This window comes from Trichechus manatus, unplaced genomic scaffold, assembly GCF_000243295.1.
Source record: "Trichechus manatus latirostris isolate Lorelei unplaced genomic scaffold, TriManLat1.0 scaffold00080, whole genome shotgun sequence".
NCBI classification, from domain to species: domain Eukaryota; kingdom Metazoa; phylum Chordata; class Mammalia; order Sirenia; family Trichechidae; genus Trichechus; species Trichechus manatus.
In genome coordinates this window covers 2159521-2172945 of record NW_004444016.1, presented here as the reverse complement: position 1 = coordinate 2172945, position 13425 = coordinate 2159521, and the positions used below count along the sequence as shown (strand labels likewise).

General features: G+C 45.3%; 1 protein-coding gene across 1 annotated transcript in view; it reads right to left on the bottom strand.

Moving 5' to 3' along the window:
• The window catches only part of TOM1L2 (target of myb1 like 2 membrane trafficking protein), a 169696-nt gene extending 157836 nt beyond the window's left edge, over positions 1 to 11860 (bottom strand). Inside the window, exon 1 of the mRNA XM_004381009.2 lies at positions 11739 to 11860. Coding sequence (XP_004381066.1) covers positions 11739 to 11790 — 52 coding nt within the window. The 5' untranslated portion in view covers positions 11791 to 11860. The remainder of the gene's footprint in view (positions 1 to 11738) is intronic.
• Positions 11861 to 13425: the final 1565 nt, after the last annotated feature.

Sequence of the window (13425 nt, the reverse complement as noted above, 5' to 3'; positions counted from 1 at the left end):
GTCTCTTGTAGGCAGCATATAGATGGATTGTGCTTTTTTATCCAATCTGCCACTATCTCTTTATTGGTGCATTTAGCGTAACATTCAGTGTAATTATTTATAGGTATGAGTTTAATGCTATCATCCTGTCTCTTTTTGTGTGCTGTTCACAGTTTCTTTGTTCCCCTTAATTTTCTGTGCTGAGTCATTTTTCTGTATGTATTTTCTTTTTATCTTTTTCAATGTTGTTGGTTTTGTGTTTGCTGAGTCTTTGTATTTTTCTAGTTTTTTATTTTTATTTGTAGGATTATTAGTTTCCTTTCTGGTTACCTTAATATTTACCCCTATTTTTCTAAGTTTATACCAGTCTTTAATTTCTTTATATTGCCTTGACTTCCCCTCCATATGAAAAAATCTATGTCTGCATTTTTTAAGTCCCTCTTTTTTGTTTTAATGTCCTTTTTTACATATTGATATCTGTTTCCCTATTTTCAATGTTTTAGCTTTGATGTATTTTTGACTTCCCTATTTGAGTCAATATCTGGTTGCTCTGTCCTGTGTTCTAGTCTTAGGTTGTTATCTGATGTAATTGATTTTCTAACCAGAGGACTTCCTTTAGTATTTCTTGTAATTTTGGTTTGGTTTTTGCAAATCCCCTAAACTTCTGTTTATCTGGAAATGCCCTAATTTCACCATCATATTTGAGAGACAGTTTTGCTGGATATATAACTCTTGGCTGGCAGTTGTTTTTCTTCAAGGCTTTATATATGTCATCCCATTTCCTTCTTGCCTGCATGGTTTCTGCTGAGTAGTTCGAGCTTATTCTAATTGACTCTCCTTTGTAGATTACTTTTTGTTTATCCCTACCCACTCTTAAAATTCTCTCTTTATCTTTGGTTTTGGCAAGTTTGATTATCATATGCCTTGGTGACTTTCTTTTGGGATCTACCTTATGCGTGGTTCGATGAGCATCTTGGATAGGTATCTTCTCATCTTTCATGGTATCAGGGAAGTTTTCTGTCAACAAATCTTCAACAATTCTCTCTGTACTTTCTGTTATCCCCCCGTTCTAGTACTCCAATCACTCGTAGGTTATTTCTCTTGATAGAGTCCCACATGACTCTTAGAGTTTCTTCATCCTTTTTAATTCTTTTATCTGATTTTTCCTCAAATAATTTGGTTTCGAGTGCTTTATCTTCAGTGTCACTAATTCTGACTTCTACTGCCTCAATTCTGCTCCTACGACTTTCTACTGAGTTGTCTAATTCTGAAATTTTATTGTTAATCTTCTGGATTTCTGATTGCTGTCCCTCTATGGATTCTTGCAGCCTATTAAATTTGTCATTATGCTCTTGAATAACTTTTTTAAGTTCTACTACTACTTTGTTTGTGTATTCTTTGGCTGTTTCTGCATTTTGATGAATTTCCTTTCTAATTTCTAGAAGAGATCTGTAGATTAATTTTTTGTATTCTGCCTCTGGTAATTCCAAGACATTCTCTTCCTCCAGAGAATTTATTGATTCTTTATTTTGGGAGCTTGCTGGAGCCATCATGGACTACCTCTTTATGTGATTTGATATTGACTGTTGTTTCCAAGCCATCAATAAGTTATTATAATTTTATTTTATATTTGTTTAGTGTGTCCTAGCTTCTTGTTTTGTTTTGTTTTGTTTTGATATGGCCAAATAGGCTGCTCGTGTGTGCTAGTTTGATTATTGGCACCTTAGAAGCTCTAATGTCCTGTCACCAGGTAGTTATTTCTGTAACTAAGTATGTGCATACAGGAGTCTGTTAAACTCTCCTGTATGGATTCAGCTCATGTGTACAGGCAGTCGGTCACCAAGTGTGTGGTGCAGGCTCTCACCTACGGTCTTAGAGAGGCATGGGTGATTGGTGTAGGCACAGGTATCTGGCTACGGTAGGGTGTCATGCGCTGAGCAAGGCAGGGGGCTGATGGCTGCCCCTGACTGTCTGAAAGGAAAGCATGTCCCTGTTCCCTAGAGTGAGTAGGTAGGTGAGTTTTGCAGCCAGACTATGAGCACCCTACTCTGTTGGCTGTAAAGACTCGGGGGCACCACTTATTCTTGGACCCCTGTAGCAGGTGGATAGGTGGTGTGGGTGGAGCCACCAGTCCTCAAGCCCCTGATGCTGACCGGTAAGGTGTTGGCTTAAAGGGCACAGCTGTGTCAAGCATCACAAATCTGCCATTTCACAGCTGAAACAGCTGAAGTTAGACTTCAGGTGTTTACCCTGTTGTACTGTGGTAGTGAGCGCTTACACTATTGAGATGCGTCCATGCAAGTCTATACAGGGGTGGAAGGCACTCAAAGTCTGCAGACCCTTTATGCCTGTGCCTAGGCAAAGGAGCTGTGCCAACCCTGAGTTCCTGGCTTAGGGGAGCCATTAGCTTATTTTTTCCCATTTGTTAAGTTGTTCCCCCTCCAAGGACAAGAGAATGAGCCAGGGCACCTTATGGGATCTACTTCTGGCCCAGGGGACTCAGAGATTTTGGAAGCCGGTCAGTCGGACTGGTGTAGAGTGGGGAGGGAGGAGGTAAAAGGGAGAGAGGTTTTCCCCAAATGTGTTTTTTTTTTTTTTTTAAATCCCCACAAAAGGCCACACGCATGTACTTATCTTTAGCCACTTGGGAGCTGCTTTTCACTGGGTTGGAGTGTCCAAGAAGAACCTCTGCTGCTGGATCTGTCTCAACGTGGAAACTGCCTCCCAAGCACACATGCAGAGCTGTATGACCGCTTCACTGTGCACCTCGAGCCGGTCCGGGCTGAAGAGCTGTGGCTCCCACCGAGTCCAGTCTGGCACGCCTCACTTCTTCCGAACCATCTCCCTCTCCCCCTGCCACTCAGTCCGATTCCTCAACTTTGCCTTGTTCAGGGCTCCTAGACATTCACATACAATCAAATCACTTGTTTTTCCAGGTCTTTGTTGTAAGAGGGATATAGGAAGCCGTCTGACTACTCTGCCATCTTGGCCCCGCCTCCTACATGCTGTTTTTTAAGAAGTACAATTAATGAGAATTTTAAATATCTCAGACAGCCTACCTCTCAGCAGTGGAACCCTTTCAGAAAAGCCCTGCAAATATTTCATCCTTGTCTTTATCAATGGTAAGCAGAGTGGGATGAGGAGAGGCTGACCGCTCCACATGGCTCTCAGTGCCTGTGCTTTCTAAACAGGTCAGGTAATTAAGGACCAGTGTTGTCAGAACCCCAGACTTCTTCATAATATCCCATCAACCTGTCTGCCCTTCCCCATTTATGTGGACTCCAAGCTCCCCTGATGAAGGCTCACACAGAGTGCCCCTACCCCAGCCTCCAACGGCCCTGACCTGGAGGAGTCAGCACTGTCCACTGTAGGCTTCTTTGTGGGACACCAGTTCTGCACAGATGGGGCTTTGATGGTAAGAGAGAAGAATGACCTTTTGGTGTCTGCGAGGTGAAGTCTCCCTGCCTCTGTAAATGACATTTATGCCACTCCCGTCCCTCGACACCTTTCATGGCCCTCAGTGCCACCACTGGAAGAGCCCACACTGTTTGACCCAGCATTTAAAGCCCTCCACAATCAGGCCTTATCTTACCTTTCCAGTTTTTCAACTCTCCCCTTCTCTAGGCTAGTAGAACCAATTCCAATTACCCCTACCTGCCTCTTAACATGCAGTCTTGGCTCAAACTGTTGTCTTTGCCAAGACAGGGTTAACATTATGGATCTAAGCCTCCTCTTCCATTTCTACACGAACCAAATCCCACCCATGTGTCAAGGCCCTGCCCAGGGGCCACCACCTGCTCAGAGTCTTCTTGAGTTCCTCCTCGCTTCCATCCTGCTCCCCACCTCTCCCTTGCTGAGGGCAGCACAACATAAAGGACAACCAGCTCTGGAGCCAGGATGCCTAGGTTCAAACACCAGGCGTGTGACCTTAGATAGGGTAAATAACTGCTCATTGCCTCAGTGTCCCCATCTACAAAATGAGGATAACAGCAGTACCTGACTCACAGCGCTGTTGTGAGGATTAAATGACAGCAAGACATACAAAGCAACTACTGCAGTCTCTGACACATACTAACACAATACTGAACTTCAAAACAAAACAAAACACCTTCAGCTACTATTAACACTACTGGGAGGCAGTGGTGGTTCTGTGGTAGAGTTCTTGCCTTCCCGTGCGGGAGATCCAGTTCAGTTCTGGCCAATACACCTCATGCATAGCCACCATCCATCCGTCAGTGGACGCTTGTGTGTTGCTATGATGCTGAACATGTTTCAGTGGAGCTTTTAGGCTAAGATGGACTAGGAAGAAAGGCCTGGAGATCTACTTCTGAAAATTATCTAATGAAAACCCTATGGATCACAACAGTCCAATCCACAACCAATCATATGTGGATGGCACAGGACCAGGCAGCACTTCATTCTGTCACGCATGGAGTCGCTGTGAGTTGGGGGTCAACTATACAATAACAACAACGACAACTAGAGGTGACCCCTCCCCTCCTTCAGTTTCTTACCACATTCATCAGTCCAATCTGTGGCACCACTTTCCACCTTATCTGATTTAGGTACCTGTCTTAGCTCCCCTACTAGACTAAAAGTCTGGTAAATGCGTAGTTTGTCCACAAGAAAACCCACGTTGAATGTTTGAGGGAAGATAAAGAAGAGATTCAAGAAGCAGAAATTTTAATCTAGAGCAGCAGCTCTCAAAGTGTGGCCCCTGGACCAGCAGCATCAACATCACTTGGAAATTTGTTAAAATACAGATTCCTAGGCCTCGTACCCCAGTGTACTGAAATTCTGGGGTGAGGGCTGACAATCGGTGTTTTAACAAGCCCTTCAGGTGATTCTGGTGATACTGAATCCGGGATCTGTAGAGCAAGAAGCAACATGGCAGAACAAAATGAGCACTAGCCCAAGAGGGGGTTCTAGGCTTACCTCTGGCACTGACCTTGCACAAATCTCTTAACTTCTCAAAGCCTCAATGTCCTTATAAGCAATACAAGGACAATAACATCCAAATAATTAAATGTTGTGATATGAGATCCCATGTACAGGGTTTGCATATAGTAGGTGCTTAATAATCATAAGTCACTTTCACTTCTCTTCTTGTGTATCTCACTGGGTTGTGAAGACTAAATAAAATGATTGGAAGCAAAGGGCCTTGTGAACTGCCAAATGCCATAGTAATCTGAGGGACAGCTATTATTCTGAGTACAAACAGCCAGACTAAAGTTATATACCTAGCATTACAGGGCGTTATTAAGTAGTTTATGTTCAGCACCACAGAATCTACAAAAACAAATTATGCAACAGAATATCAGCTTCCTACATATTTATTCAAACAGAAGTTGGAAAAGAATAAACAAGCCTCTCTTTTTTTCTCCTCTATTCTGGTCAGGGAGCCCTGGTAGTGCATCGGTTAAGAGTCTGGCTGCTAACCAAAAGGTAGGCAGCTCAAATCCATCAGCTGCTCTTTGGAAACCCTAGGTGGCAGTTCTACTATGTTCAATAGGGTTGCTATGAGTCAGAATTGACTTGATGGCAATGGGTTTTTTTTTTTTTTTAATTCTGGTCAAGTCAGTATTAACTAACTACTCCCTGATCTTTGAATCTAAGTTTTTCTCTTGGAAAAGGATTATCTGAAATTTCTTCCAGCCACCACAAACTGCAAACATTTGCAAAGCACCATGGACCTGGCATTGGGAACTCCTGGAGTATGACATCCAACTCAGACTGGTTGTGGAAAGTGGCTCCTGAGTGAAAGGTGAGACAGAGAAGTGATGTGAGAAGCTAGGAAGTGTGAAGGAAGAGAAAGCTATTTCCTAATTCTCTTTACTGAAACAGGTTTCAAAATGTTACTGTCTTAATCTCAGCCCTCCACAACCACTCTGAGTTGGATCTCATACACTGGGAGTTCCCAACGCCAGGTCCATGGTATTATAATCCCCTGCACTCACCAAGGTGGGGAACCACTCTGTCTTGAAGACCATTGCACCTCCTGCACCAGCATAGGAAAACCAACAGCGCCATTTTGAATATTTGCGTGAGGCCCATGCATGACAAAGAGTAATAAATACTCTAGCAACCACTCAATTATACAACCCTAACACTTTGCAGGAAACCCTGGTGGCGTACACATTGAACACTTTGCAGTTCAATGACACCTTTAGGGAGTGTGTTACCACTACAGAAGGCTCCCCATGAGCAGTTCTTTAATATTTGTATCCCCAGAGGTTTGCACAGGCCTGGCCCCAAGAGATGCTCATAAATGCCTACTAAATTGGACTGATGAATTGGAATTCCCGTATTGAGGTACAAGGCTGTATGCAGCTGTTAAGAGGTATTACTTTTCCAGTGAGGAAAGTGAGGCCCAAAGAGACTAAAAGTTCAAATCATTGAAAGAATGTAGCCCTTGATGCCAACCAACCAGAACGGGGCTCTGTCCGTCACCCAAGCCCTACTTGCCTCTATACCCTCCAGCACCTCTGCTCCACTCAGACTAGTGTCCACAGGTGTGGTCACGCCTACTTCCCTGCCTTGTCCCCGTCTCTAGGCACGAGGCATCCTTCTCTCTCTGCCTGTGGAATTCCCACCCATCGCTCACAGCTCTCAGACTAAAAGAAGCCAGTCCCCATTACCCAGCCTCTTCTGAATTCTTTTGAACTCTACAGTATTTACAAGCTGCCCAACTCAATTGAGCACTTAACTATAGATGGCCTTCTATTAGTCTCCATTGCTACAAAGATCTGTTTTCTCTCCTGAGACCAGAAGTCCTTTGAGTGCAGGGACCAGGTATGAAATCCCAGCTTTATCTTCCCAGCTGAAGAGTCTTCAGGAAGTCACTGCACTCCTCTGAGCCTATCTCCTCCTCTTCAAAGTGGGAAGGACAATAAAACTTGCTTTACAGAGTAGCTGTAAGGAGCAAGTGATGGCTGTGGAATTGCTTTGTGCAAGTTAGACCCGCTGCTTTCAATCTTACCTTTGTTGCTGTTATTTTATTTCTGTGTTCCCTTCCCCCTCGCAGGTGGCATATAAAACCAAAAAATAAAAGTAAAAAACCAGCTGCCAACAACTTGAGTCCAGCTCATGGCAACCTCACATGTGTCAGAGCAGAACTGTGCTCCACAGGGTTGTCAATGCCTGTGATCTTTCAGAAGCAGCTCGCCAGGCCTTTCTTCCAAGGGTGGATTTGAACCTCCAACCTTTCAGTTAGCAGACAAGCGTATTAATCATTTGCGCCACCCAGGAACTCCGAAAACAAAACCATATCCGTTGCCTTCGAGTCGATTCTGACTCATAGTGACCATATATGACAGAGCAGAACTGCCCCATAGGGTTTCCAAGAAGCAGCTGGTGGATTCAAACTGCTGACCTTTTGGTTAGCAGCCGTAACCCTTAACCACTGCGCCACCAGGGTAGGTGGCATATAAACTCGTTGTTGTCAAGTCAATTCCGACTCATAGCAACCCTGTAGGACAGAGTAGAACTGCCCTATAGGGTTTCCAAGGCCGTAATCTTTATGGAAGCAGATTGTCACATCTTTTTCCCACAGAGCCGCTTGTGGGTTTGAAAAGCCAATATTTCGGTTAGCAGCCGAGCACTTTAACCACTGTGCCACCAGGGCTCCTAAGGTGGCATATAGGGCATACTTAATACATACTTGTGATATTATTATGTGATATAATATTATATTATTATGTGACATTATTATCACATGCGGTCTTCAATGAGTGATACTGCCTGCCTGGCACATACTTTTTAAAAGAATACTAAGATTTCATGAAAATCATATTTACATCTTTGTCCCAACAGTACAGACTGAATATACATTAGAACATCACTCTGTCTGCCAACCATTTATCTGAACTGAGAAAATTCAGTTTTCAGAATTTTCTCCGTTCAGATAAATGGTTAGTGGACAGAGGGAAGAGCTGCTGCCACTTGCTTGTCTGCTCACTCCCCACTTCATTGAGGTGCCCTGTGAGCACCCTTATCCAGCCAGCAGTCTCTCCACCACTGCCCCCCAGGACCCAGGTCTCCCAGTGCCTTGTGTCACTGAGGAACCTTCAGTCTCTTTATGGTCAAGTGTCTCTTATAAGGGATGGTGGGTGCTGGGGCCTAGAAGCATATTTTCCTTCACAGTTAACAGATGGGCCGGTAGTCTCAGCATATCCCCTCTGGATAGAAAAGTCAAGCCTCACTTAATCATTCTCTTATTAACAGTGAAAACTACAATTTATTGAGCCTCCACTATGTTCCAGGTACTATGCTAAATGTTATTATTTCACTTAATCCTTCCTCATTACTCTGGGAGTTTTAATCTCCCTCTCTCTTTATCGCTCTTTTTCTCTTTTTCTTAACAGATAGGCAGTCTAAGGCTCAGAAGGGTTACACAATTTTCTTGAGTCACACAGCCAATAAATGGGTAGGGTCAAAATTAAACTCAGGCAACGCACAAATACCAGAAGAGAAACTAGATAACTGGGAGCTCCTAAAAATCAAACACTTACGCTCATCAAAAGACTTCACCAAAAGAGTAAAAAGACAACCTACAGACTGGGAAAAAATTTTTGGCTGTGACAAATCTGATCAGCGTCTAATCTCTAAAATCTACAAGATACTGGAAAGCCTCAACAGCAACAACAAAAAAGGGCAAATAACCCAATTAAAAAATGGGCAAAGGATATGAGCAGGCACTTCACCAAAGAAGACATTCAGGCAGCTAACAGACATGAGGAAATGCTCGTGATCATTAGCCATTAGAGAAATGCAAATCAAAGCTACAATGAGATACCATCTCACCCCAACAAAGCTAGCATTAATCCAAAAAACACAAAATAATAAATGTTGGAGAGGTTGTGGGGAGACTGGAACACTTATACACTGTTGGTGGAAATGTAAAATTGTACAACCACTTTGGAAATCAATTTGGCGCTTCCTTAAAAAGCTAGAAATAGAAGTACAGCAATCCCACTCCTTGGAATATATCCTAGAAAAATAAGAGCCATCACAGGAATAGATATATGCCCTCCCACGTTCACTGCAGCACTGTCCACAACCGCAAAAAGATGGAAACAACCTAGGTGTCCATCGACGGACGAATGGATAAACAAATTATAGTATATTCACACAATGGAATACTACACAATGATAAAGAACAACAATGAATCCGGAAGCATCTTATAACATAGAGGAATCTGGAAGGTATTATGCTGAGTGAACTTAGTCAGTCGCATGAGGACAAATATTGCATAAGACCACTATTATAAGAACTCAAGAAAAGGTTTAAACACAGAAGACAACATTCTTTGATGGTTACAAGGGTGGGGAGGGAGGGAAAGGGGTATTCACTAACTAGAAAGCAGACAAGAATTACCTTAGGTGAAGGGAAGGACAGTACACACCACAGGAGAAGTCAGCACAACTGGACTAAACCAAAGCTAAGAAGTTTCCTGAATACAACCAAACGCTTCGAGTGACAGAGTAGCAGGGGCAGGGGTCTGGGGACCATGGTTTCAGGGGACATCTAGGTCAACTAGCATTACAAAGTTTTTAAAGAAAATGTTCTGCATCTCACTTTGGTGAGTGGCATCTGGGGTCTTCAAAGCTAGTGAGCAGCCATCTAAGATGCATCAATTGGTCCCAACCCACCTGGAGTAAAGGAGAATGAAGAACACCATGGACACAAGGAAAGTATTAGCCTAAGAGACAGAAACGGCCGCATAAACCAGAGACTTCATCAGCCTGAGATGAGAAGAACTAGATGGTGCCCCGTTACCACAATGACCGCCCTGACAGGGAACACAACTGAGAGTTGATGGAGCAGTAGAAAAGTAGGGCACAGAACTCAAATTCTAGTAAAACAACCAGACTTAATGGTCTGACTGGGACTGGAGGGACCCTGGGAGACATGGCCCCAGACTCTCTGTTAGCCCAAAACTAAAACCATTCCTGAGGCCAACTCTGCAGACAAAGATTAGAGTGGACTATGGGACATAAAATGATACTCGTGAAGAGTGTGCTTCTTAGCTCACACAGATACATGAGACTGAATGGGCAGCTCCTGTCCGGAGGTGAGATGAGAAGGCAGAGAGGGTCAGAAGCTGGTTGAATGGACACAGGAAATCTGGGGTGGAAAGGCAGAGTGTGCTGTCACAGTACAGGGAGAGCAACTAGGGTCACAAAACAATGTATAGATAAATTTTTGTATGAGAGACTAGCCTGAATTGTAAACTTTCACTTAAAGCACAACAATAAAAGAAACAAAAATTAAACTCAGGTCTTCCTGACTGAAGCATCTATGCTTTCCACTTCCTTTTTACACCACACCTCTTATATTGGTATATTTTAAAATCTTGTTTAACTTATACCCTTCATCAACTACCATGACATTTCAAAAGTACAGAATTTCCTATTATAAAGGAGACAAAAAAGAAAAGAAAAAAAAATCCCTCCGAGTTTACTTGCTCCCTCCATTTAACTGGCTGGAATTCAATGCCCAACTGCACAATGAGTATTTAGAACACAGCTGCAATGAAAGAGCCCCTGAGGAAAGTGGGAAAGGCAACGAGGAAGAAGAAAGGTGCGTGAGAACACAAAGAGGCACTCAGTGGGAGCAAGGGGCAAAATGTCATAAAGTTGGGAAAAGACTCTTCCAGGACCCAGTGTCCATCATCCCCTTTAAAAGACACTTCACCAGAAAGGAAAGTGAGGTTCCCAAATGTCAATTAGCCAACAGGAGAGGCCTCTATAATTTCACAGGTCTCACTAAAGCTGAAAAGTGAGCTGGAAATTCGTAAGCAAATAAATCACTACTATCTAAACCAGTCAGGCCAATAAGGACAACAAAGGTCCCTGCTCATAAAAGACGTTTTACCAGTCCTTCCACCAAACAGGAGGCACTCAGTTTGAAAAGACACTAATCAACATTCTTTACTGATCACTTAACATACGGTCTGGCCTTGATGAAAAGGCAACTTGCTCTTTTAGTAAGGAAATCCCACATGGTGGCAGCTTGGGTGCTGGGAGCAACTGTCAATGTGCAGATATTGCCACAAGGAATATCAAAACTTTAGAACCTGAAGGGACCTAGCACATTTCACCTCCAAACACCTCATCTGACAGACAGGGAAATTAAAACAAGAAAGGGCTGTGACTGCACAAGGTCATCGGCATAATCACTGGCAAAGCCAGTACTGGAGTCCAGGCTTCCTGACTCCCAGACCAGGGCTCTTATCATTAAATGTCGCAGGCTCCCTCTTTCCTGGGAGACACTACAGGCACGCCACCCATGTCAGGACAAGCACATCCTACGAATCCCCATTCCATATCTCTACAGCCTAGTTCAGTTGCAGCTCAAATTAACAGTTCTTAGAGCAGAGGTGACATCTCACAGCGGCTGGGAAAACTGGGTCCTGCGGGCAGTGGCGGCGAGACTGTTGGCTGGATCGGGTAGAGTGGCACCTCTCAATGGGGGAGGCGGTGAGCAGAGAAGCAACTGGCAGCAGCTCTAGGAGAGCCAGGAAGGGCTGGGCCCTGAGGGGTAGGGACGCGCGGAGCATCCCGAGACTGAGCCAGGTGTCAGGGGCGCTGCCGGGCAGCACGCACCGGCGCCGGGCAAAGGCCCGCTGACCAGGATGCCCTGCCCGCCGACCAGGATGCCCGGTCTGCCGTGAGGTTGCACTGGCGCTGGGCAGAGGCCGCAGCCCTCGCCAGCTCCCGTCCGCCGCCACCGCTCCCGCCCTGACGCGCGGCCTTACCGAGGCACTGCCCCACCGGGGTACTGAACGGGTTCCCCAGGAGGAACTCCATCTTGGGCCGGCAACCGGCAACGGCACGACTCAGTCTGCTGCCGCGGTCTCCGCTGTCCCCTAGTACTGCTCCCCACCTGACTGACACTTGCCCCCGACCCACCCTCAGGAACGCTTAGCGCCGGGCCCTCGACCCCGCCCCCTTGTCGCTTCCCTATTGGGCAACGCCTGCGCAGCCCTCCTCTGACTGGCCGTACGCCCTGAGCAAAGCCCCACCTACCCCGCGGTGAACGATCAGCCAAGGAGCCCGGAGTCCCCGTCAGGCGTAGCGGCACCCCCCCTTTGCCCACCTCCGAACGTTTTTCATTTTGATTCATCTATATGTTTGTCAATCTAGAGAGTACTTATATTATTGGGCAAGGATGAGTCAATCATTCAGATAGCCGTGGAGAGGAGGCGGGGCTAGAAAAATCCCCGCCCATAGAAAGTGCTGATTGGAGAGACATTTGTTTTTTCTGCGGCTGGTTGGTGTGAGGAATATTTCCCCGCCTAGAAATTTGGTCACGTGATCCGTCAACTTTCACCCAGGATGTCCACGTTTTGACTTCCCATTAGCAACGGTGTGGCTACTCTTGGTTCCGTTAGCAACCGGGCGGTGCGTCTGCTGCGTGGAGCCAGCCACATAGCCGGTGCCCGGAAAGGTGAGACCCGGGAACTGCAGCTCCGAGGGACCTCGAAGGGGCTAGACTGCATACTGTTTCTTACTCTTTCCTGTGACGTTTTTCTCTGAATGAGCACACAGATCTCTGCCAGCCAAAATCAAGACACTTTAGTCCTGGGCTTTTCAGGCCTTTGGATGAGAAAGAAATTGCTAAAGTAGCATCTCTTTAGGTGGCAGGAGCAGAAGGGATTTTTTTGTTTGTTTGTAGTTCTTTTATTTTTTTTATTGTTGTCGTTTAAATGAAGCTTACATTTCAAGTTAGTCTCCCATACAAAATTTTATACATATATTGTTATGTGACCCTAATTGCTCACCCCATTCTGCGACAGTTTTCCCAGCCGCTGTGAGATGTCACCGCGGTAACACCCCGCCCCCGCGTCTCTCTCCATCCTTGTCCCCTGTTCCAGTTCCAGCAGCCCTCTGAATGGGCACTGTCCCAGAGGATACCCTCTGCTCTAAGAACTGCAGTTCCCTCTCCCTTTGCATCCCTGATTCCCCATGTCCATTCAACCAGCTCCTAACCCTCTTTGCCTTCCCATCTCACCTCTGGACGGAAGCTGCCCCTTTGGTCTCTTGTATCTACTTGAGCTAAAGAGGCACACTCCTCACAAGTATCACTTTATGTCCCACAGTCCAGTCCAAACCCTGTCTGAAGAGTTGGCCTCGGAAATTGTTTTAGTTCTGGGCCGATAGAGAATCCGGGGGCCATGCTTTCCGGGGTACCTCCAGTCTCAATCAAACCATTGAGTCTGGTCTTCTTACTAGAATTTGAGTTCTGCAGCCCATCTTTCTGCTGCTCCATCAGGGACTCTCTGTTGTGTTCCCTGTCAGGGCGGTGCAGAAAGGATTTTTAAGGGGTCAATTGTTACATCTCCCTCCCTCTTGGTCCTATCTCTTTCACAGAAAGGAAGGTACCCGGCCCACTGATAACTTCTTCCAGACCCCTTAACTCTCACCAAATTGTTTTTATTCTTC